Source organism: Furipterus horrens, unplaced genomic scaffold (genome assembly GCF_987537825.1).
Source record: "Furipterus horrens unplaced genomic scaffold, mFurHor1.1.pri manual_scaffold_3, whole genome shotgun sequence".
NCBI lineage: Eukaryota > Metazoa > Chordata > Mammalia > Chiroptera > Furipteridae > Furipterus > Furipterus horrens.
This window is the reverse complement of record NW_028327173.1, coordinates 4,113,842-4,135,481: the sequence shown is the minus strand read 5'-3', so window position 1 is coordinate 4,135,481 and position 21,640 is coordinate 4,113,842. Positions and strand designations below refer to the sequence as shown.

The 21,640-nt window shown below is 53.9% G+C and overlaps 1 protein-coding gene across 1 annotated transcript in view; it reads right to left on the bottom strand.

Moving 5' to 3' along the window:
* The window catches only part of LOC150014116 (calmodulin-binding transcription activator 1-like), an 84,977-nt gene that overhangs the window by 7,907 nt on the left and 55,430 nt on the right, over window positions 1-21,640 (bottom strand). Inside the window, exons 5-14 of the mRNA XM_090268521.1 lie at window positions 20,316-20,512; window positions 19,878-19,956; window positions 19,317-19,632; window positions 18,376-18,896; window positions 12,030-12,217; window positions 11,396-11,642; window positions 10,544-10,615; window positions 9,119-9,139; window positions 7,340-7,533; window positions 6,525-6,599 (exon numbers count right to left, since the gene is read on the bottom strand). Coding sequence (XP_090124647.1) covers window positions 6,525-6,599; window positions 7,340-7,533; window positions 9,119-9,139; window positions 10,544-10,615; window positions 11,396-11,642; window positions 12,030-12,217; window positions 18,376-18,896; window positions 19,317-19,632; window positions 19,878-19,956; window positions 20,316-20,512 — 1,910 coding nt within the window. The remainder of the gene's footprint in view (window positions 1-6,524; window positions 6,600-7,339; window positions 7,534-9,118; window positions 9,140-10,543; window positions 10,616-11,395; window positions 11,643-12,029; window positions 12,218-18,375; window positions 18,897-19,316; window positions 19,633-19,877; window positions 19,957-20,315; window positions 20,513-21,640) is intronic.

Here is a 21,640-nt window from a genome sequence, read left to right as displayed (position 1 = left end):
CGGAAGCCCATGGGTCTCTTTCCATCAGACGTCCGGTGATAACTTATGCACCAATGAACTTGTAGCGAACCACGGCTCATGGTAAAGCAGAGGCAAAGCTGCTTCATTGCATCTACTCGGTCGCGCTCAGCCAGAGAAATGTGTCATGAGTCGGTGGGTTTCAGCAGGTGTGTCCCCGCGAGGCTGGGCGTCAGAAGGACAACGGGGCGGCCAGGCGTGGCTTTCGTTACCTGGTGCTCTGAGGGCTGCAATAGCTCGTGGGGGGGTTAGGAAAAGAGAGGTCTTGCAATTTTCCAGAAATCTCATTTGGGTTGCAAAACAAGAAAGACAGAGAGGCCCAGTAAGAATGACACAGAGCGCGTTGTCTGCAACTGAGCACACACCACTGTGCTCCCAAAAGGTTCATTTCCTAAAAGAGGCAAGTGAGACAGAGTTACTGGGGGTTTCGGTTACGCCCACGATGCCACATCCCACAGGCGGCTGCTGCCTCCTCCCTGAGCGGGCTGCTGGGAAGCTGTGCCTCTTGTCAGCGGCCACCGACGAGGGGAGACGCCACCACTGCGGCCCTGGGGCGCTGCGCCCTTTCCAGTTAAACAGCACTCTTTCCAGGCATTGCTGGGGAGCTGCCCCTTGGACGGAAGCATCAATAACAGAGCAAGCGTGTGAGCCGAGTGTGGCGATGACCCACTGAGGACATTCCCCGGGGCCCCGCTCAGCGCCCGGTGCCGAAATCACTACTTACCAAGGGAACGGCGGCACCTGGCAAAGTTAATGTCTGGGAACCAACAGTCAAACAGAGAGAGACCTGTGGTTCAAAAACTTGTGCCCAAGAAGCACTATCTTTCCTTCCTCTAGTCCTTTTGCTCCCCTAGGATGGCTTCACCCACCTTTACTGGACATGGGAAGCTGAGCCAGCGATGTACAAGACACAGGTGTTTAAGTAGCAGACTCCCCGCTCCTCGGAATAAAAGCTGCAGTGCCTGTGATGGGCATCAGCCCTCTCACAGAAACGCTGCCCTCAGAGGGGAAGGGGCCTTGGCCTACGCCTCGCTCTGCCACGAGCGGCCTCTCTGATCGATGGGGAGCCTGCTGACACCCGTGTCCTGGAGAGAGAAGGGGAAGCCGCTGCTAGCGAGAGGCAGGGTCCTTTTCCGCGTCCGCACCGTGGGGACACAGTGGGAAGGAAATAGTAGATAATGGGGTTACGTGGCGCTGTCTCCCATCAAGGGGCATAACTCCCTGCTACGCGTACTGAGCCCCCGGCTGCCGAGGAGCGTTTTCGGCAGGTGCCCTGGAGAAGTTTCTTCCGCCTCAGGAACCCTCCAGCCATTTGCTGAAAGCAGTGTAACTCCTAAAAGAACCGAGGACGTAATTACAGCTGCTGACTCAAATCTCTGTGTGGAAACATTTGCTCTGAAGCAGACGGCCACTGCGTCCGGGACAGAACGCACCCCTAGGACGTATCAGGGACTGACGGCTCCAGGGAAAAGCAGCTGGACTCCGGGGGAGCATGTGGCGCCCCCGCTTAGCCTGCCCAGCGAGGGCGGAAGGGGAAGAATTTTCTGACCTTGATGCTGCTGGTACTCGCTGCGCGCACCTTAACCCCAATGCGCGACACCGGCTGCCTTTTCAGGTGTCCTTCCGCTCCATCAGCCTAGGGGCTGGGGTCAGGAAGTGTTTTACAAACTCTGTGCCATCCAGTGCAGTTCTTTCAGTTTCCAGAGATCTCTTTTGATGTGTAAACCCTACGTGTCTTCAGTGGTTTACCAATTAATAAAATAAGCACGTTAACTTCTTTGACATAAACTCCAGAAACGTAAATTCTTTTCAGAGAACTTCTGCCTCCAAGAGCAATTTCAACATGGGGACTCCCAGTGGGGGCGTCACTGTGACAGAGGGACAGGGCGCTTACTGGTCATCAGACAGAGCCAAAGGCGGGCTCTTCCTCGGTGCAGACGGCCAGGTAAAACGGCCACGCAGGAAGGAACCGCAGTGTTGCGGCTCCTCCCTCCTGAGCTCCCCAAAGACTGAGGCACGAGGCCGCTGGGACGTCCCCACTGCCCGCGGGGGACCTTAGGGAGCTCACGACAGGACGCAGCAGGCACTTAGGAACGGAGGCGAGGACCACCGCTGGCACTGAAACGCACCTTCCAAAACCGCGGTCTCGGAAACGGCCGCTAACACACCAGAGACAAGCAGCCTCCAAAGTGCGGGAGCCGCCACTTTTTCCAGAACGTTGGTTCCCTGCAGCAAACTAATACGAACCGATAGAACGTGCAAGACAGTCGGACTTTCAGTTAAATTAAATACTGGGGCATGCGCCTGCTTTCTCGAGATGGTTTTTAACAGCACAGAAGTGTTATCTCGGTGTGCAGAGGGTGGGAGGGAGTGAGAGGGAAGCGGGGACTCCGTCCCCCTTTTCTCCGCCACGCCAAACACGGCCGCCGGCGCCAGCTCCGCAGCAGGAGACGGGGGCGCTGCCGAGCACCCATCTCTAAGGAGGAGACTTACTAGTTCCGTTTCCAAATGGGTGGAGCTGCTTTATTATTATTTTTAAACAAATGTCTCCTTCAATGACTAACCATGGTTTTAAATAGGTGAGCCGCTCACTCTCTTATACAAACAAGGTCTTGATTTAGGAAGAACTGCTAACAACTTAACTCTCCTGTTATCGTAGGTTGGCCAGTGACGGCCTAGGGACCAGGTCCCGCCCAGGGCCTGTCTGTGTAATAACGTCCCCGCGGAGCAGCCACGCCCCGTTTATGAACCGTCTGTGGCTGTCGGGGCTACAGTGGCGGAGCTGAGTGGCTGCCACAGAGATGGGGGCCTTTTAAGAAAGCCTGCTGAGCCTCGGCTTGAAATATGATGCATAAACATTAGCACCAACGTAAACGTAGTTAGACGGGAGGTAACAGCCCCAGAAACGGGAGCAGCCCTAGATGTTGAGAAGGGTGCTCTCTTCTTGGCGATCTCACAAATGGCTGGCTCTATGAGGTATTAGTGTCGGGCCAGGAGGGGAGACGTGGCATGTGGTTGAGCTGATTGAGGTAACTCATGTCAGGACTGCGCGTAAGACAAAAGTTGACAAGTTCATCTAAATTCAAGTCCGCATTGGGGGACTTCTGTTCCCGGCTTTTAAAGTAGGTTTCTGGCACTAAGGTCTTTACTATCACTTCAGACGTGTTAGAGTCCCATCGGGCAGAGACCCTCAGCCCTCACAGTCTAAAATCTGCTGAACGCCTATTCATGATCATTTCCCTCTGATACAAACTGTCGGACCGCCCACTCTTAGCTGTAACACCGGACGTTCAGACTTAAGACGCTGCACACATTATCTTGAGTTAGCTTTGCATTAAGTGCTGGACGTCGTCCTCAGTCACTGATTTATAATGAACATCCCGGGAGACCCTGGAAGGGCAGCTGTGTGCTGACTTACCTCAGAGCACCAGGCAAAAGGAGATTTAGAAAACAGAACTATCAGGACAGGGTCATAATGGAGAAATAGTCATTCTAAACAAGAAATGAGTTACTTTAAAAAAAAAAAAAAAAAGCCAATGGCACCTAGTGAGCCTCCTTGGCTTAGACATCTGGACTCAATTCCGCGTGGCCCACGAGCCCCGCCACAGACCCCTCCCTGCTTCACGGCTCCCTACAGCGCAGCCCTGCTCGGATCCGGCTTGTTCCAGCGGCCACCTCCTCACACTGAGGGCTTCCCCCCGACTCCTCGGCATGCCCGCTGGCCGCGTCGCCAGGTCCTCCCTTCGCTTACTCATGCATTTGGACGTCTACTGTTTGGGATGGGTTTCCCGTTGGATCGAGTAGTGGTGTTAGTAGCTGGGGTTAGTTTTACTGGTGTCTCATTTCATTCCGAATGGATGTGAAACTCACTGGCATACTGGCTGCAGCCCCATGCAAGCAAGCAAAAAGCAAAGACTGAAAATGGGAGGGAAAGAGACCGGCTAGCAGGCAGCTACACTCACCCTTTTGTACAGCCTATGGTCCACCAGGGGGCTTCGGACAGTAAAACAACACCAGAGAGCTATTAGCACAGGAGGGTCACAGCAGAGGTCTTATCACAGCTTTACTTCAACAAAGGAGAGAGTTTAAGGCGGTTCCTTCCGAGGAAGGGACGAGCAGTGGTCACGTGTGACAGGAGCGGGTGGGAAACTCACCAACTTGTTTTTAGGTCTAAAAACGCTGGGGTCAGGTATGTGACAGCAAGTCCGTAAGAGAGGGGACACCTCGTATCGGTTCCTGAAGTTGCTGCCTGCCTGCCTGCCTGCCTTTCTAAGAGGGGGTCACAGGAGGTGTTCTGTTTTAATGCCTCTAAGGGACCAGCCACGTGACAGTTTCTCTTAACGTGACGTCCGGTAACCCGGAATGGAAACAGGGCTACACGCATCCGAGGGGAAATACGAGCTCAAACTTCCAGGCTAGGTCTTCAGGGACCCTGCGAGTTCCTTCACGGAGCCCACAGGAACGGGAGGTGACCACTGACCTCAGACAGTCAGTTATACAGAGGCGATCCAAACCTGCCTGCACGTGCTTCTAAAATCTGAAGCAGGAAAGGGCAAGTAACAAAAGGAGCCAACAGGGTCTTTAATCCCAAATCGTGAACAGAAACTCAGAGGCCATAACCTGAGCTCTCTTCATAACAGACGTTCCTGCCGGCCCAGTGAGGCCACCACTAGGCCGTGGCTGGTCAAGATGCGAATGCAGGGAAGGTGAGACCTTTCTGCGCTCTCCTCTCCTAGTTTACGCAAGGGGAAGCCAGAGAGCCGGGGGGGAGGACTCCTCCGCTCAGCCCACGCGGGAGGCGGCCCTTCAAAACTTGCCCAGGGGAAGCACAGGGCAGGCTCCAGCCGAAAAAGAAAAAAAGAGAAGAAAATGCTCATAACCACCAGGTTACACGGCCCATCGTGTTTTCAAAGCCTGGGGCTGAGATTAGAAGAAACGAGGAAAACTTAACATGTGAACCTTTCTGTTTGTTCAAAGAGGAATGGAAAGGCAACTTTCTCGGACAAAAAATCTGCTGGGAAGGTGGGCACCACAGCCTCAGCCGCGCTGGGGAGACCCCCCCTACTCCTCCGCTTGCAGGGAGGGGAGGACGAGGGTGGGGGCGGGCGGCCGGCCCTGGGGGAGCACACGGCAAAGGGCGTGGGAGCATCCTCATAGCTCCGCGGAGGGAAGGACGGGGCGCTCTGTTCTGGGGCGAGCTCTGATGCGGAGCCCGGAGCACCTGCGCAGCAGAGGCTGAGGCCGGTGAGGCGTGCAGGACTGGCCTCGCCGTGACAGGGCTGCCACCTGCGTGGGGTCCTGCCTTTCCTAACAGGATCTGCTGCGGCAGAGGGTTGATGCCGGCACCACCCTGGTTAGCAAATCGTGGGGGCACAAACAGGTTGCTGGGGTGTAGCTGAGTGTCCACGGACTTCCTATAGCCTTCTAGCTAGAGAATACCAGCTGAACCCTAAAGGGTGCACTTTTTGAGTCTTAATTGGTGCTAACGAGTGGCTCTGGGCACGGTCCCTTCCATCCACATGGGAGTAAACCCTTTCATTAGTTCAAGTGAAAACACAAGGGACCAGGGAGCCCCTATGAAGTCAAAGGTAGCAAGCCGGTGGTCTTAGGGATAAGAAAACCAAAGTGAGATGAAACCCCTAGGGGATCAAATGGGACCTGAACACGGGGGCTTGGGGACAGCTGAACAGGACAAGACAAGAAGACACTGAGGAGCGTGCGCTGAAGCTGGGTTCTGTGAAGGGCACAGCTGCCAACGCACAGACAGCAGGACCACAGGGACAGCCTGACGCCACTGTCACAGACGTCAGGCTGCAGTCGCCTGAAGAAAGGAAACACGACACTTCCCCAGCACCTCCCCCACCCCACCCCCATCTAAGTAAAGAGCCTCGTCTGCACCAAGAAAGCTGCAATTTGAGGGAACACAGAGAAACTCCTCCAGCTCCACTCCGCGGGGAGCTGCTGTCTCTGCGGAATGCTAGGTCTCGGGACTCCACTAGCTGCTCCCCGAAAATGCACCTCTGCTCTCCGGGACGTGTCCTTTCCCAGAATTTCCCCTGCGCCTCCCGCGGCCTCGCTCTCCTCGCGGACCCCACAGGCCTGCGAGCGGCCACGCGGCCAGCAGAGGGCAGCAGCGGGCGGAACGCGCGTCCCTGCCCTTCCCGAGGACAGACCGCGGTGGGGCTCAGACACAATGGGTTCAAGAGGAACGTGGAACTAAAAACCCGTCCGACTGAGCGGTCCTGACGCCCGCCCCGAAACAGAAAGACACGGGCGGGAGTCTCCACGGTGAACGGGTCTGGACAGCCCGGAGTTCCAATGGCAGCGCCTTGGTCTCTGGTTAGAGTCCTCCTGCCCTGACGTGGCTCGGGAGGGTTACCCTGACCCGGGGCGCGGGGAGGGGCGCGGGGAGGGTCCCTCTGCCCGGGAGTGAAAGTGCGGTCAGGGCACCGGGCTGCTTCAGGAGCCGTGAGGAGGACCACGCGCGGGCACGAGGATCCACGTACCTGTGGCGGCAGCGGCGTAGAAACCTCATTATTTTCCGAGCAGCTTGATCCTGCTTTTTGGTGAGCAAACTGCTCCTGAAAGAAAAGCCAAAACATTCGTTACCGTCAGGAGAAGGGCGGCTGTAAAGCTCACACGCGGAAGCTGGAAACGAGCCGGCACGGCCCAGGACTCTTAACTGGACAGGACGTGCAGCCGAGCCACGGACAGGGGCGTCTGCAGCTCCTGGGGACAGAGGCTGGGCACCGCGGGGAGACGTCCCTGCCCAGCTCCACGGGAGACCCTGTGGAACCGGGAGTCCGACGCCCGGACCTGTTCCTCCACCGCTCACGGAGGGCTCACTCCGCTGAGCACGGCGTCCCGGCCCACGCGGCAGCCTTTTTGGTTTGGAAGTGGCCCCGCCTGCCTTCGGTGCTCTCCGCGGGCTACTGTCCCCTAAACTTTCGTCAGCGCGGTTCCCTGCACTAACCGTTCTCATTACCCCCCCCCCCCCAAAGGCAACGATTAGCTCCACTCGCCCAGGGCCCTCGGCGGAGGAACGCTCCAGTTCAGCCGCGGTAACAGCGTGGAAACTCGAGTCCTGCCAGATTCTGATACGAGTTGAAATCGGGTCTCCATCCAATTTCAAAATAATTGGGTGGGAGAAGAAGAGAGAATGAACTAAATATCCAAAAACAGATGCCCAACATTTATCCATCCGAAGTCATGGCCCCAGAACGGTCTGGAAGGAAAAGTGCCGCGGCAAGCCGTCAGCCCTGCCCGGGCCCCGACGCCGGCGAGCGCGGGCCTCCGCCGCCCACGGAAGCGCGCGGCCCACCTGAGCTTCTGCTGGACGATGACGGCCGTCCGGCGAGCCTGCCGCCTCTTGCCGCACTTCTTGTAGCTGCGGTAATACTTCTGTATCAGCACGGCGGCGCGCCGGCTCTGCTGGAACTTCTTCTGCTCGTAGTAGCTTCGGAATTTGCTCTGGATGAGGATGGCGGCCTGGGTCATCTTTTTATAAAGTGCATACTGCAGGGGAGACAAGAGGAAGCGCCAGAGTAACAACGGGGCCGCGCGGGGCGGGACCTCCGAGCCGATCGGTGGCCAGGAGGAGTGGCTTCCCCTTTATTCCCACAGCCTCCGCTCAGGGTTAATCACCAAAGAGGCCAATTAGGGATCTTTTCACCTACCTTTCCAAAACGCAAAATATTATTTTAAGGTCACCTTGAGACTATGTATTGCCTTTAATGTGCTTTCCCCCTCCTCAAAACATCAAAATATACTGCCTTTTTGAAAAAACTTTAAAAAATTTTATTTACTTATTTTTACAGAGAAAGGCAGGGAGGGAGAAAGAGGGAGAAAAACACTGATGTGTGAGAGAGAGAGCGATCAGTTGCGTCTCGCACGCCCCTGACTGGGGTACCGGCCCGCAGCCTAGGCACGTGCCCTGACTGGGAATTGAACTGGTGACCTTTCAATTCCCAGGCTGGCACTCAATCCACTGGGCCACACCAGCTGGGGTGAAACACTTTTTTGAATATTAATCCACTCAGACATTTAGGAATCTTAAAAACATTTAGAGAATGTAAAAATTTAAGTGTTTAAGATTAGCCCTCCAATTTTGAAACCTTTTTAATTGGCCCGTCAGGCCTCCCAGTCCCGTCCCCCCCTCCAAGTCTCACAGCAGACAGCATCGGCTAGTTCCTAACTATCATGCCATTAGCAGATTTCCGAGTTACAAAGTCCCAAATCCAAGGCTTATCATGAAACGCTGACACCTTTAAGCCATTTTAACCTGCAAAAGGTTAACACTCATAGGACCGACACGGTGGGGCTGTCACAGGCGCAGGACAGCTCAGGGGCCAGGCCTGCAGCCCTCCGCCCCGCCTGCAGAGGGTGCTCCAAGTGAGGGATGAAGGCATGGGAGAATGAGTCTCTGCCACTGCAGTCTCTGGGGACTAAAAACACAGGTCTCTCCATATCTGAAAAACGCTCTAAGTTGCTCATGAAGCAGAATTTGACCCAGGGGACAAGGAGGCGCTCTGCTTACAAGAGGGCAACTTACCACTGGAGGGAACAACACTGCTCAGGATACCCTGTGCCTACGCCTGCCTCTGCATGTATGAGGTGGAATGAGGGGAGGGGCGAGGGGAGGAAAGTGACTTCTCAAATGTGCAGGCCCCAGGGCCCTTCTGCGGGAGTCCCTTCGTCTTATCTGACCTGCTTTACAGGTTCGTCCGCCCCGAAGCCTTTGAGGCAGGCTTCTGTGGTTTGCAAAAATGTACATTTCGAACCTGCTGGGCTGCAGGGAAGCGCACTGCGCAAAAGGCACACTTACTTAGCGGCTCCCTGGGCTCGCGGTGAATGAATGGCTTGGACGGAGTACTTAGATGGACATGGGTCAAGAAAATGTCCAGTTTTTGTTCCTGTCAAAACATCCTCCCACAGAATAACCATACGGCTCCCTGAGGAGAGACCCCCGTGCTTAGGTGGCCTGGCAGGGGGTGTGCCTGACGCGTGGCCCTGCCCCCTCAGGGCCCTGCTGTGGCTGGTGATGGTGTGGAGTTTGTGACTCGGGTGGAATGGGCTGTGAGAGGACTGGGCGTGCCGTTACCTTCAAGGCTATCCAAGTCAGCTTGGGGGAGAAACAGAAAATACAAGATTAACGTTAGATCGCTCGATAATGAAATGAAAAAACCAGAACCAGTAGAACTCCCACCACCACAGAAGAAAAGGCAACCTGGCTGTGTGAACGCCTTCCATCTTACGGGTTGGAGACAGCACTTCTTTGGGAGGGGATTTAAAAAAAAACCACCAAACTCATATTTGGGAGTAAATACCTGTTACAATCACGACTTGAAACTTGGATTCTGTGTATTGCTTGTGCGGCCGTCAAGCCCGCCCAGCGAAGGAAGCCGGTGCGCAGAGCTGTGTGCACCGTCTTGGGGCAGCAGGAGCCGTGGTGTCAGCGTTTACACAATAACCCTTCATTTTCTGGGATCATGAACCCAACTGGCTCTAAGCTAAAGACGTCCCCCACCCCCACCCCCGCCCCACTCAGGACTGGGCTCATCCTAGAGAAGCCGGAGACAATGGCAGCCGTCTCAGAAATCCAAGACCTAGGTCATAACAGGAGAAGCAGTCCCACAGTCTACCAGGCCTTGATACATCTTAGCACTCAGCGTTCCTTAAGTAAAAATGTAAAACCCACCTAAAGCGCGGCCGAACACAAGGTTCCAGAATCTACTGACCAGGCTGAACTTCATCACGGGAGCCATTCAAAACTCAAGGAGACAATGTTTTTATATTTCCTAACTATCCAGGTCGTTAGAAAGAGCTCATATTTTCTTAATTTCTCTGAGCCTCAGCTTCCCCGTCTGCAACATGGAGATGAAACTGTTTCCCTTTAATAATGGTAAGGCGCAAACGAGATGCTGTGCCTGAAAGGTCGGGTGCCTACGAGGTGCTCCATGAGCATCGGCCGGTCCCCTTCCCCTGTGGTGGCAGTCCTGCGCCGCTAGAGGGGGTTCTGGAAACAGCCCCACAGCATGAGCGAGCACTCAGATGTCTTTCTCACATCCTTTAACCAAGCAACGCAAAAGCACCTTAAGATTTTCAAAGGTGTTTGTAATTCTTCATTAGAAAATGGGTAAGAAGCAGCTGAAATGAAAAATGTCTAAAGATGATACAACTTCAAGGTCAAAGACAGCCAGCATTTACCTTCTCCAGTCGCCATATTAAACTCCCTGGAGCGCTTTCCTTATTGCGGAGTTTACAGGCAAACTTATGGGAACGTAGCTCCTCACAGACCAATATCAAAGGCCAAAAATTTGAAAAATTACTTTGTGGCATCAGTTCAGTTGCAGACGGCTCATTTTTCTACCCCGGGAACCTTTTCCTCTTGTTTTTAATCAAGGCAGCTTGAAGGCGGCCTTTGAGCTGGGTGCCGGGCGCACCGCGGGGCCAGCCCCGCACTCCCGCCCCGCCGGGCCTGCGCTGTCTGCAGGACGCTCTCGGTCGGGGCCCGGCCTCGACTTACCTGTTTGTATTTTCTGTAACAACGCTGAATGACGGCGGCCGCCACTTCCTGCTGTTCTCGCAAGGGTCGGCCCTTAAGGGTCAAGTCAGGGAAAACAATAAAACATGATTTAGTGTAAGAAATGTCAACTTTTCTATCACTTAAAAGAGAATTATCACTCATTTAGTCAACTTTCTCGGACTGAGACACCAGCTTTCCCAAAATACAGTGATAACTATAAGTTTAAGTTTAAAAAAATGAATTCACAGAACAAATCTCCCAACTATTCTTGCTTCTAACTAGAACCATGATATTTGGATGTTCGATGACCTAAAAAAATAGTCATTTTCAAAGTATTTAACCAATTAGGAAAGGTCCTGTTTGTCCATAACCTGCCAGATCTCTACCGCTCGCTGAGACACACCAGCCCTCTTTGGGACCCACGAGTGACGGCCTTGCGCACCGACTCAGGGCCGTGAGTCCTGGCACGCTGGCGGAGGGCTACAGACCCTCTCTCACCGGACACGCATGTGCAGACGCTTCACCCTAAACCTGTGGGGGTTCCTGGGCTGCCTAAGGTCAGCTCCCAGGCCTCCGGGCAGAACCCCCCGCTGTAGGTCAATTCCTTGTGGCGGACGCGTCCACTTCCTTTATGGCAATGAACCCACAGATGGTCGTTTTCATGACCAACAATTAATCGAGATGATGACAACCGCCACACTTCTGGGTCAGCTTTATTTTACTAAAGCTCCTGGAAATTATTAATAATCAATTGTTCAAATAAGAATGCCGCAGACTCAAAGGAAAGAAACGGCCTCCGCGCCTGCGGGGCTGCGCCTGACCCCCGCGCCCACAGCCCACTGCGCCCCGTACCTTGTACTTCCGGAAGGCTGTCTGCACGAGCCGCGCGGCTTCGTACAGCTCTCGCTGCTCGTGGTCGGACAGAGTGAGCTGAGCGAACTCATTCTCCACCTTCTCGCTGGTGGACGCGCGCAGGAACTCCGACCAGTCTGCCGCAGAGGGGAGGCTAGGTTTCTCAAAAGCCATTTCGCTGACTGGAGAGCCCCCCGGGCTCAGGCTGGTGTTGGAAGAGGGGGTCAGAGGCTCGTTATACGCACTTCTGAAACAAGAGGAGGCACGGGAGAGACTGGTGACCCACGCGCACGGCGCGGCACGCACTGGCGAGGGGAGGCGGCCCCCGCCTGGAGCCTCTGCGGACTCCTGGGAATAGACCTTCGTTCAGTGGCTAAACACACCCCGACCCGAACTGTCCTCCAGTCACCAAGTTCACACTGAGCACCTAGCAGTTCAGTATACGCTACACACTGAACCCACTAAGTGCACTTCCGTGCCCCACGAAACCTCCAGTGAATCTGGGGGGACAATATACCTCATCTCACGTGCTCCCAGTGCTGCCTCCCCGCCTCAGGGAGCGCTCCCCTGCAGCACCCCTCACCCCCGCCGCCGTCTCCCAGGTAACCGGGCCTTCTGCTGCAGAGGGCCTCACCTGAGCTGGGCAGCGCTCGGCAGGTGGTCCACGTCGGCAAGGTAACTGGCCAGCCAGCTCATGGTGCTGCTAATGGCGGTGGCCTCTGTCTTTTCCAAAGCCGGGGACCCCATGGGCACAAAGTTCTCCTGCTTGATCCGGTCAGGCGTCGCTGCGATGATGTGCTCTGCCAAGGTCATCATGTTCACCTGCAACCGGGCGCGCACAGAACGGTCAGGTCAGGGCGGAGCCCTCGGAGTTCCCCAGGCCTGCCCCCCTCCCCCCCACCTTGGAAAGAAAGAGCTGAGGGAGGGGCTTACACCTCAGGCCAATTCACTCCAGTATCATTGGAAGGCTTTGCACCAGTCAGCCCAGTATGCTGAGGCCTGGTCGTATCTCCAAGTCATGTTCTGGCCAAAACCTTGAATCAAGTCTCAGAGCGGAGTGGCCGGTGCCCACCCTGTCCTCTCAGCGAGGGTCAGCCACTCAGTGCCAACGTGACCAGGCAGTTCTCCAGCTGGGCGTCGTGGGTGTGGGGTGACGCCAGCAGCTTCCTAACCAACCCCTGCCCCCATGCTGCCTGGGGAACCCCGGGGACAGCTGGGAGTGATGGCCAGCTGTGACCCCCCTTCTGGATGTCCCACCTCCCCGTGCACCCAGGGAAAAGGAGGGACCCACTCTGGGCAGCGGGACCCGACAGAAAGACAAGTGACTTTTCAAAGTTAAAACACTGTGGGTGGGTGGCTGATACCTGCACCCAGAATACGTTCCTAGCAGGTACACCCGGAGCCTCGCTACTGTTCTGGAGCGAGACATGTGGCTGGGGCCCAAGATGCGGCCTGGGTCACGAAGCGCCTGGCACGGCTTTTGAAGACGGAACGTGAAATACAGCGTCGAGGTTTTTAAGTGAACTGAAAATGCTCTGAAAGGATCTATACCAAGGTGACAAAACGCTTCTCTTACGACATGAATGAACCTCAGAACCATTCTGCTGAGGGAACGGAGCCAGACTCTCAAGACTGCATATTTTATGATTCCATTTATGTAACGTTTTTAGAAAAAGCAAGACTCCGGGGAGAGAAACCAGACCAGTGGTGGCCTCGGGCTGGGGTACAGCAGAGAACTGTGGCGAACGGCACAGGGGAGTCTTGAGGGTGACGGAAATGCTCTAAGGGGGCGCAGGTGATGGGTGCCCGGCTGCACCCACTGACTCCAGTCATCACACGGGACACGGAAAGAGGATGAATGTTACGGTATGTAACTTATATGTCAGTAGATCTGTTAAAAACACCTGGTAATTTTCTAAATTTTTAACATAGAACAAGAATTATTTTTGTAATAGGAATAAAAATGGAGACATTTAGGGGAAAACATCACAGCGTTTCTTTCCCTTTTATGTTGGCTCTCTTGATTTGTGAACCAAACAGGAAGAAGTAGGTCCAACCTTGATGTTTTACCCCAGAGACGTGCTCGAATATCTTATTAAAAGCAAAGTGAACCCTGGCTGGTGTAGCTCAGTGGATTGAGCGTCGGCCTGCGAACCAAGTGTTGCCGGTTCGATTCCCAGTCAGGGCACATGACTAGGTTGCACGTCAGGTCCCCAGTTGGGGGCGCGAGTGAGAGGCAACCACACAGTGATGTTTCTCTCCCTCTCTTTCTCCTTTCCCCTCTCTCTAAAAATAAATAAACAAATAAATTATTTAAAAAAAAATTCACCGATTTAAAAAAAAGCAAAGCAAAGTGGAATTTCTGGAGACTGAGGCACCTGGCAGCTCTACCGTCCCCCCGCCAGTCCTCCGTTTTATAACCAGGCGTCAGTGTCAGAACGCCCTAATATCGCGGGGGCAACACGCTAAGTACCAAGTAGCTGACTTTTTACTGTGATGGCTGCCAAAGGGCAGTGAAATTTAAGTGACTTTAAGCCAAATAATAGTCTAAACAGTTGGACCTAAAATAATCATGTCACCCATGTCTATACTTCCTGGATTGCGGTCAGAGAAGATAAAGACGGCCTTTAAATGTGCAGCCTGGGCTTTTCTTCAAACTACCTCTGTGTCCTAGTATACATGAGCAACATTCATCCATGTTTCTTGACTATCTAAAAAGAACAATTATGTGATATCTGCTATGTGTATTAATTACATGTATCTCACCTATTGAATATATATTAAGTGTATATAGTGCATCCAGTTTTCCAATTGTACTGTTCAATTTTTCTTTTCCTTTTTAAAGTTTTTTTGTAATTGTTGTCCCATTACAGGTGTCCCATTTCCCCCCATTGCGCTCCCTGCCCTGCTCCCCTGCCCCCTCCCACGGTCAGCCCCCACCCTGTGGTCCGTGTCCTCGGGTCATTTATATTAGTTCCTTGACTAGACCCTTCCCCCCGCCCCCCCCCCTCTGGTCACTGCCAGTCTGCTCCTTGTTTCCACGCCTCTGGTTCTATTTTGCTCGTCTTTTTTGTTCATTCGGTTCCTCTTATAGGTGAGGCCACATGATACTTGTCTTTCGCCGCCTGGCTTATGTCACGTAGCGTAATACTCCCCAGTTCCGTCCACGCCGTCACAAAGGGCAGGAGCTCCTTCTCTCTGCTGCGTAGTACTCCACTGTGTAAACGCACCACAGTTTTCCGTCCACTCATCCGCTGACGGGCACTTAGGCTGTTCCCAGCACTTGGCTACTGTAAATAGCGCTGCTCTGAACGCAGGGAGCACAGGCTCGTCTGTCTGTTGTTCAGTGTTTCACATCCTTTTCACATCTCCGCGGGCCAACAAATTAATTCTGAGACAGGCGAGTCAGCCTCACACAACGGTTATGGTCATGGCTCCACATTTCTTCACGTTCCCTAGTTTTTGCTTTAATATACAGAAGCTGTGCTGTTAGGCACATAATGGTCCATGGTGGTCCTATCTTCTTGATAAATTACACACACACACACACGCACGCACACACATATACACATACTATTTGCCGTGAACTGTATTTTTTGTTATTTTCTTTTTATACATATTTGTCTGTTACATCTTTTCTCATCTTTTCATTTTGTTTCATTTTGTTTTAGTTGTGTCTTCTACAAGCAACATAGACAGGTCACCCCCGTATACCACGGTGGTTAGATTCCTAACAAAGGCCGTGTCACGTGAATCCGTGTTATAGGAAACAAAGAACTCGTACAAAAACGGGCGTTGGTTCCAAAAATTAAAAACAACATACTATTATACTTTTATAATTAAGTGAAATATCTTTATTAAAGCAATCTTCATCAAAAGTATTACATATTAATATGAATTAAGTCATGTTTTCTTCGTCATCACCACTAAGCCCCATTAACCGAATGCGTTTTCTTTTTGACAAGATGTCCTCTTCCTCTGAGCTTTCTTCAGTGTTACCTTGATTTCTGTGCTCTACTTTCTGCAAAAAGCCTGTTATTGTCGACTGCTTGCTTTCAGCTGAGAGACCTTTATAAACTTCGTCACACGGTGCTAAGCACTTTGAAGTTCTCTCTTAAACTCCGGGCTCCTTTCAGTGCAAGGGTCTGCATTCGGGAAATAAGACTAACTGTTTGGCTAAGTCCAGGCCTTTCTTTACGCTTTTTAGAAGAGACCGTTTCACTTCTGCATTTCCATCAGGGCTCTCGTCCCGAGTTATCCTGGCACATTCCAGGTGTCGTTTCCACCCAAAGGGCTTCGTCAGTTTCTTCTCCTCCCAGCAATTCTTGGGGATCTTCTACAGCCCCAGCGTGTCAGCTAGAAACCATGTTGTAGGTAGAAGGACCGTGTCATACTTGGGGGGGGGGTGTTCCTCAATTCTCTAACTGTGTTAGAGCAGAACTGTGTTACAGAAGTACCGTGTCATATGGGGGGTACCTGCACTGTCTTTTGCTTTCTTTTTACCCTGAGAATCTGTTAAAGAGAATTACCAGTTACACAGTGTTTAAAAGTATTCCTACAATATCACGTTTTCCACTTATTATTTCTGTTTTTACTTTTAGGTTCCTGAGTTTTTCCCAACCAGGGCGATTGTTTTTGCTCCTCCAGGGACGCGGAAGCCCTGCAGCCGGTTTCCATGCTACCCGCGAACCTGACATTTCTGACGCGCCGTCCCCGGCCCACATGTCCCTTCGGCATCGCAGGGGAACAGAAACCCGTCAGCTCCTGGACGCAAGAGCTGCTTTAACACGTTTTTACCTTCTTCACTTCCCTGCCTCCCTGATTTTGTGAAAATAATTTAGAATTTTAGTTCCAGGTTATTTTCTGGACATCACTCCCCTCCTGTGCAGAGAGCCGCTGGTAATCGCTGCTTCCCACGAAGGCCACGCCGGCCGTCACTATGCACATAGGTCAGCTCTGCGGCCGCGCGCTCGCGCCTCCGTGAATGCGGGCTGGCCACTGCCGGGACTGCCTCGTTATTTCTAATCGGTGTTTCTCCGTTGGCTGGTTGCTTCTTCAGAATGCTCTTTAGCCACAGAGAGGGGACTCAGTGTGGCCAACGATTACTCTCTCAAGGCTCAGGTAAAACCTAAAGCAGAGTTTCAAAGGTTCTTTTCTCTTCCCTGCATCAACTCTGCTTCCGTGAAGGCCCACGGCTATGACGCTGTGCTCGCCACGGGACACTGAGGCCGCGCCGCCCCTGGCAAGTGCTCAGCACCTGTGTGGCTGGCGGCCTCCCTGCTGGGCAGTGCAGAGATACATTGCCCTCTCTGGGGAAAGTTCCAGAGGCTTGATTCAGTTCCCTTCTTTTGAGCTACTGATTTTCATAGCCTGGTGATTTTTTATTACATGTTCATAATTATTCTCCATGGACTGATATTGATAAATGGTATGAGCTCCCCCAGAAACTGGCAAAATATGGCAGCCAATCCACCTGCCACTCCTGGTTTGTGTAAATAAAGCTTTATTGGCACATAGCCACACTCATTGGTTTAACATTGTCTAAGGCTGCTTCTGTGCTATAGAGGCCGATGGCATTGTTATGACAAAGTCTGCATGGCCCATAAAGCCTAAAATGTTTACTATCTGGCCCTTCATTAAAAACAACCGCCAACCCTTGTCTGACACAGGACCTGACTCCCCTGGCAGGCCTCCCCACGACTGCAGAGGTCAGCAGATCCGGAGTGGAGCTCCACACCCCCCCACGAGGACTGCGGGGGCAGGTGCGGGTGCTCACCCGTGCTAAACAGAGGGCTGGCGGGGCGCGGTGCATGGGGCCGTTTGGCGACAGCCCTCTCCCCAGGAGTGCTGGCTGGGTGTGCGACCTCCGGGCCCCTCTCGTCACGTTGTTTCTACAGGCATGGGGGCCCTACGGACTTTCTCGTGGGGGCATGGGAGCTGTTCCTTTTACACGGGTTTCGGGTTACGTCAATGGGACGTGGGAATGGGAGAGATTCCAACACGTGTTCTTAGCCTGCTCGTTTTGTTCACTTCCGTTGGTGTATTTTAGTGAATGGACTATGTCTGCTTAACAGCCCAACCTCAGGGTCACTTCAGTATAGATGCTCATAACCCACGACAAGTTTAATGTCCTAAAAGGACTCTGAGTTTTCCAGATTTATTCTGAGGTCAGCCGACTACCAGCTGTAGGGCTATTTCTCTGCACGTCCACAGAGCCTCACACGGCACATGCTCTCTGGGCAGGGCGGTGGCTGTGCTGCCCAAAGTATACCCACAGGCCTCCCGTCCCAGCCATGACCAGGCCACGCCTCGGGTACATCCACTACATGGAACAGTGAAGTCCGTCATGCTGCGGGGAAGGAAGACGGTCGTGGGTGAGCTCTGAGCAGCTGGCACAGACAGAAGGCCGTGCCGAGACCTGGGCAGCCGGGGTTCAGGCCCTGTTCACAGCGCCGATCCACTCAGTGAACATGTGGCCCAGGTGCCGATCCACGCAGTGAACACGTGGCCCAGTGCCGGTCCACGCAGTGAACACGTGGCCCAGTGCCGATCCACGCAGTGAACACGTGGCCCAGTGCCGATCCACTCAGTGAACACGTGGCCCAGGTGCCGATTCACGCAGTGAACACGTGGCCCAGGTGCCGATTCACGCAGTGAACACGTGGCCCAGTGCTGATTCACACAGAGTGAACATGTGGCCCAGGTGCCGATTCACGCAGTGAACATGTGGCCCAGTGCCGATTCACGCAGTGAACACGTGGCCAAGTGCTGATTCATAGAGTGAACATGTGGCCCAGTGCTGATTCACGCAGTGAACACGTGGCCCAAGTTAGGAGGCGACTCCCACATGATCGAGCATAAGCCTGGACTGCTAGCCCTGCGCTGGGGAGAAGGCCACGCGGCCTCGGGGGGCGGGCGGCAGAGACAGCGGAAGCGACGCCGACGCAGCAGCCTGGCCGGCTTACCTCCTGCGCGCTCACCTGTATGTCGTCCATGGGCTGGGAGCAGTCCTCGCTCTCCGCACTGTCCCGGTAGGGCCCCATCTCCGTAGTCACCTCCCTGTGAGCCATCATCAGGACACTCACGGGCTCCCGTGGACGCACCTGTGCAGGTGCTGCCTCCTTTCCTACACAGGTCCCCTTCGGCTCTCCAGTCACCTGCACTGTAGACACACCAACGTAAACATCTTTGGGGCGCCACTTGACTACAGGCTGAGGTCCGGAGGCTTGGAGTCCTGCAGAGCCCGGGGTGGGAGGGGAGAGCGCCCGGCTGTGGTCCCTCACTCCTTCACTGGGGCGGATTGTCTCGGGGGCACACTGTTTAGAACTAGGGCTCTGCTTCCTGCTATTTGGCTGCTCCAGACTCAGTGCAGGGCACAGCAGCTTCTCCTGCCTCGCCTGGAAGGGCTCAGGGCTCAATTTATGCTTTTTGGGAGCTGGACAATCTTTGTGGCTCTCACTGCTGTAGTAATTAGAGGGTTCAGACCGAGGTCTTCTCAGCTCTGAAAAGTACAGTAGAAAGGATAGTCAGGACAGGCGGTAAAAGTAGGAACCCTACAGAGTTAACATGCTCTCTATGCCTGACAGACACAAAGGGCAAAGCCGGAACTCAGGACATGTCCCTGCCATTTAAATATTCCCCAGAAGCATCTATTGTATTCAGATACTCCTCCTCCATAATTCATATTTCTTCCTTGCATGGACACAGACATTTTTGCTATTTTCTGCATTTGGGGGTGTGGGGGAAGGGCGGGGAGTAGCACTAGGCATTCATTCTTACAGCTAAAAGGAAAATCAGAAACTTAAAAAAACCCCAAACGCATAAACATCTGTGAGCGTCCTATGGGCTTTTCTGATATAAAAGCTGCATAAAAGCAAACGGGGACTCTGTCAAGCCTGCGATGTAATAACTGAGTACTTACCTGGATTGGTGCTTGCAATGACGGTGACTCCCTTGGGCATTTCCGGAGAGGCGGCGGCCTCGCTGTGCCACTGGGCCATCCAGCCGTCCGTGCCGGGCTCCTCGCTCGGAGGGCAGTGGGCTCGGGGGTTCTGCCCCAGCTGCACCTGCTCGTCTCTCTGCAGGTGCTCCAGACACTCTGCCAGCTTCACGTGGCCTCTGGACCTGGCAATTCCCAAAGGCAGCCTCCCGAGAGAGTCGGGGATAGAGATGGCCCGGCGGTCCCACTTGTACAGCACGACAGCAGCATCCAGGTGCCCGAGGGCACATGCCCACATCTACAACGCAAGGGGACGGAGCGCGTTTCTTAGTGCGGGTTTAAAGCGTGTTTTACTTTGCCATTGCTGCCAACGGACAGAAGAGTCCTTGCCGACGGCCTCGATGGGGCCACCACACAACCTCGACGTCACCAGGCAGCACTGATAAAGGGCACACGTCAGCGAGGGCTAACTAACCCAGGAAACTGGCAGATGTCGCTCTGCCGGCCGGGAACGGTTCGGGAATAAATGAACACACTTCTTACCAGAGGGGTACAGGAGAAGTGGTCCACATTCAAGGGGTCGACTTCCAGCTCCAGATCAATGCTGTCTGCATGCTTCGTGCTGGAAGGGAGAGCGCGGCGGTTACTGCCCAGTCGCCCGACGGGAACAGGAAACGCTGAAATGCTCCCAAACCCCTCACAGGGGAAACCAAACCGAGCACCCAGCACCCCTGACATCAGGAAACAGCCCCCCAAACTCATCGGGTGGCTTGGGCTCCCCATGTGCTGGGAGCCTGGGGGAACCAAAAGGGCCAACATTCGGTGAGCATCCCACTCAGTTTTTCTTGGGCAGGAGTTCACAAAATGCCCTTGGAAACTGTCCTCACAGAAAGTCCTTTGTCTCCACCAGTGACGTGCTCAAGGGGAAGCCGCGTGTTGCCGAGCGAGCAGGCCCGCCAGCTGGGCACGCCCCGGCCTTACCGCCACTTGATGAGGGTCTGGATCAGCGTGGCGTAACCCTGGGCGGCCGCCAGGTGCAGGAGGGTCATTCCGCGGAAGGTCTTTGAATGGATCAAGTGCTTGGACTTGGCCCAGCAGGCCCGGCTCATCATCTTCTCACACACGACCACCACTCGGCTCTCAAAGCAGCTCCCCAGCGTCCCGGGGCCGGGCGCGCACTGCAACAGAAAGCACAGGCCACGATTACGGGCCCAGGCCTCCGCGGAGGCAGCGGCCTGACGTGGGGGAAACAAAGCCTTCAGATTAGCAGCTCCCGGCGGGGAACACAGAACTGAAAGGGAAGGGACACTGTGACAGAGAGAAGACAGTGCACTGGGTCAGCTCTGCGGCGCGTGTCAGCAGTCGCGGGGCGAGGAATTTTCCACAGCTCCAAGCACACGTGGGTCCATCTGTGACCGCGGACACCTGGTCACGAACTTCACGGGCAAGTGTGCACTGGGAAAAAAGCCACTGTGGCCCTGGACTCCCCGCTGAAGTGAACATCACAGGCAGTTAGGGCAGTGACAGACCCCCTAGGGGCAGGGCCGCTTCAGCTCCTTCTGCAGGACACGTTGGTGGGGGTTTTATCCCCCTAATAGACACCCAAAGTGTCCCGCGATACCTCTGTGACAGCACTGACAGACCTTGCAGGTGTGACGCTCAGCAAAATAAGAGAAGGACAAACGCCCCGTGTGATGTCACTTCTATGAGAAATCTAAAAAAAAAAAAAACGAAAGCAAACAAAGACCCCGAACTCATCGACACGGAAAAGAGACCGGAGGTCGCCAGAGGCGGGCTGTGGGGTGAGCAAAATGGGCGAGGGGTCAAAGGTCACAGAATAAACCCGCCTGGGATGTACGTGCTGCCCGGCAGGGTGACAGCGTGTTAATAAGTAGCGTGCATTCGCGAGCTGCTGAGAGTAGGCCTTAGAAGTTCTCGTCAGGAGGAAGAGCATGCGTCACTGTGCGTGATGTCAGTTAGCCAGACCTGCGGCGGGCATCCCACCATGTACACAGACACTGACTGACCTGTTACGTTTTCCACCTGAAACTAATACAGCGTTCTGTCTATATCTAAAATTTTAAAATCTCATAATCATTCAGTCCTTTCTATAAAGGAGAAAAGATATGAGGGAAAGCATTAGGTAAGATCTTAAAATGCCGGCGTTTTCATAACCCTAGAGGCACACAGGAAAGACAAATTCACTACTTTTAACCACATGGTTTTCTTCCCTTGACTCAGTTTTAAGGAAAAATCAAATCAAATCAAAGTTAGTAACCTCCACAGCTTATCTGAGTCTCCGTGAG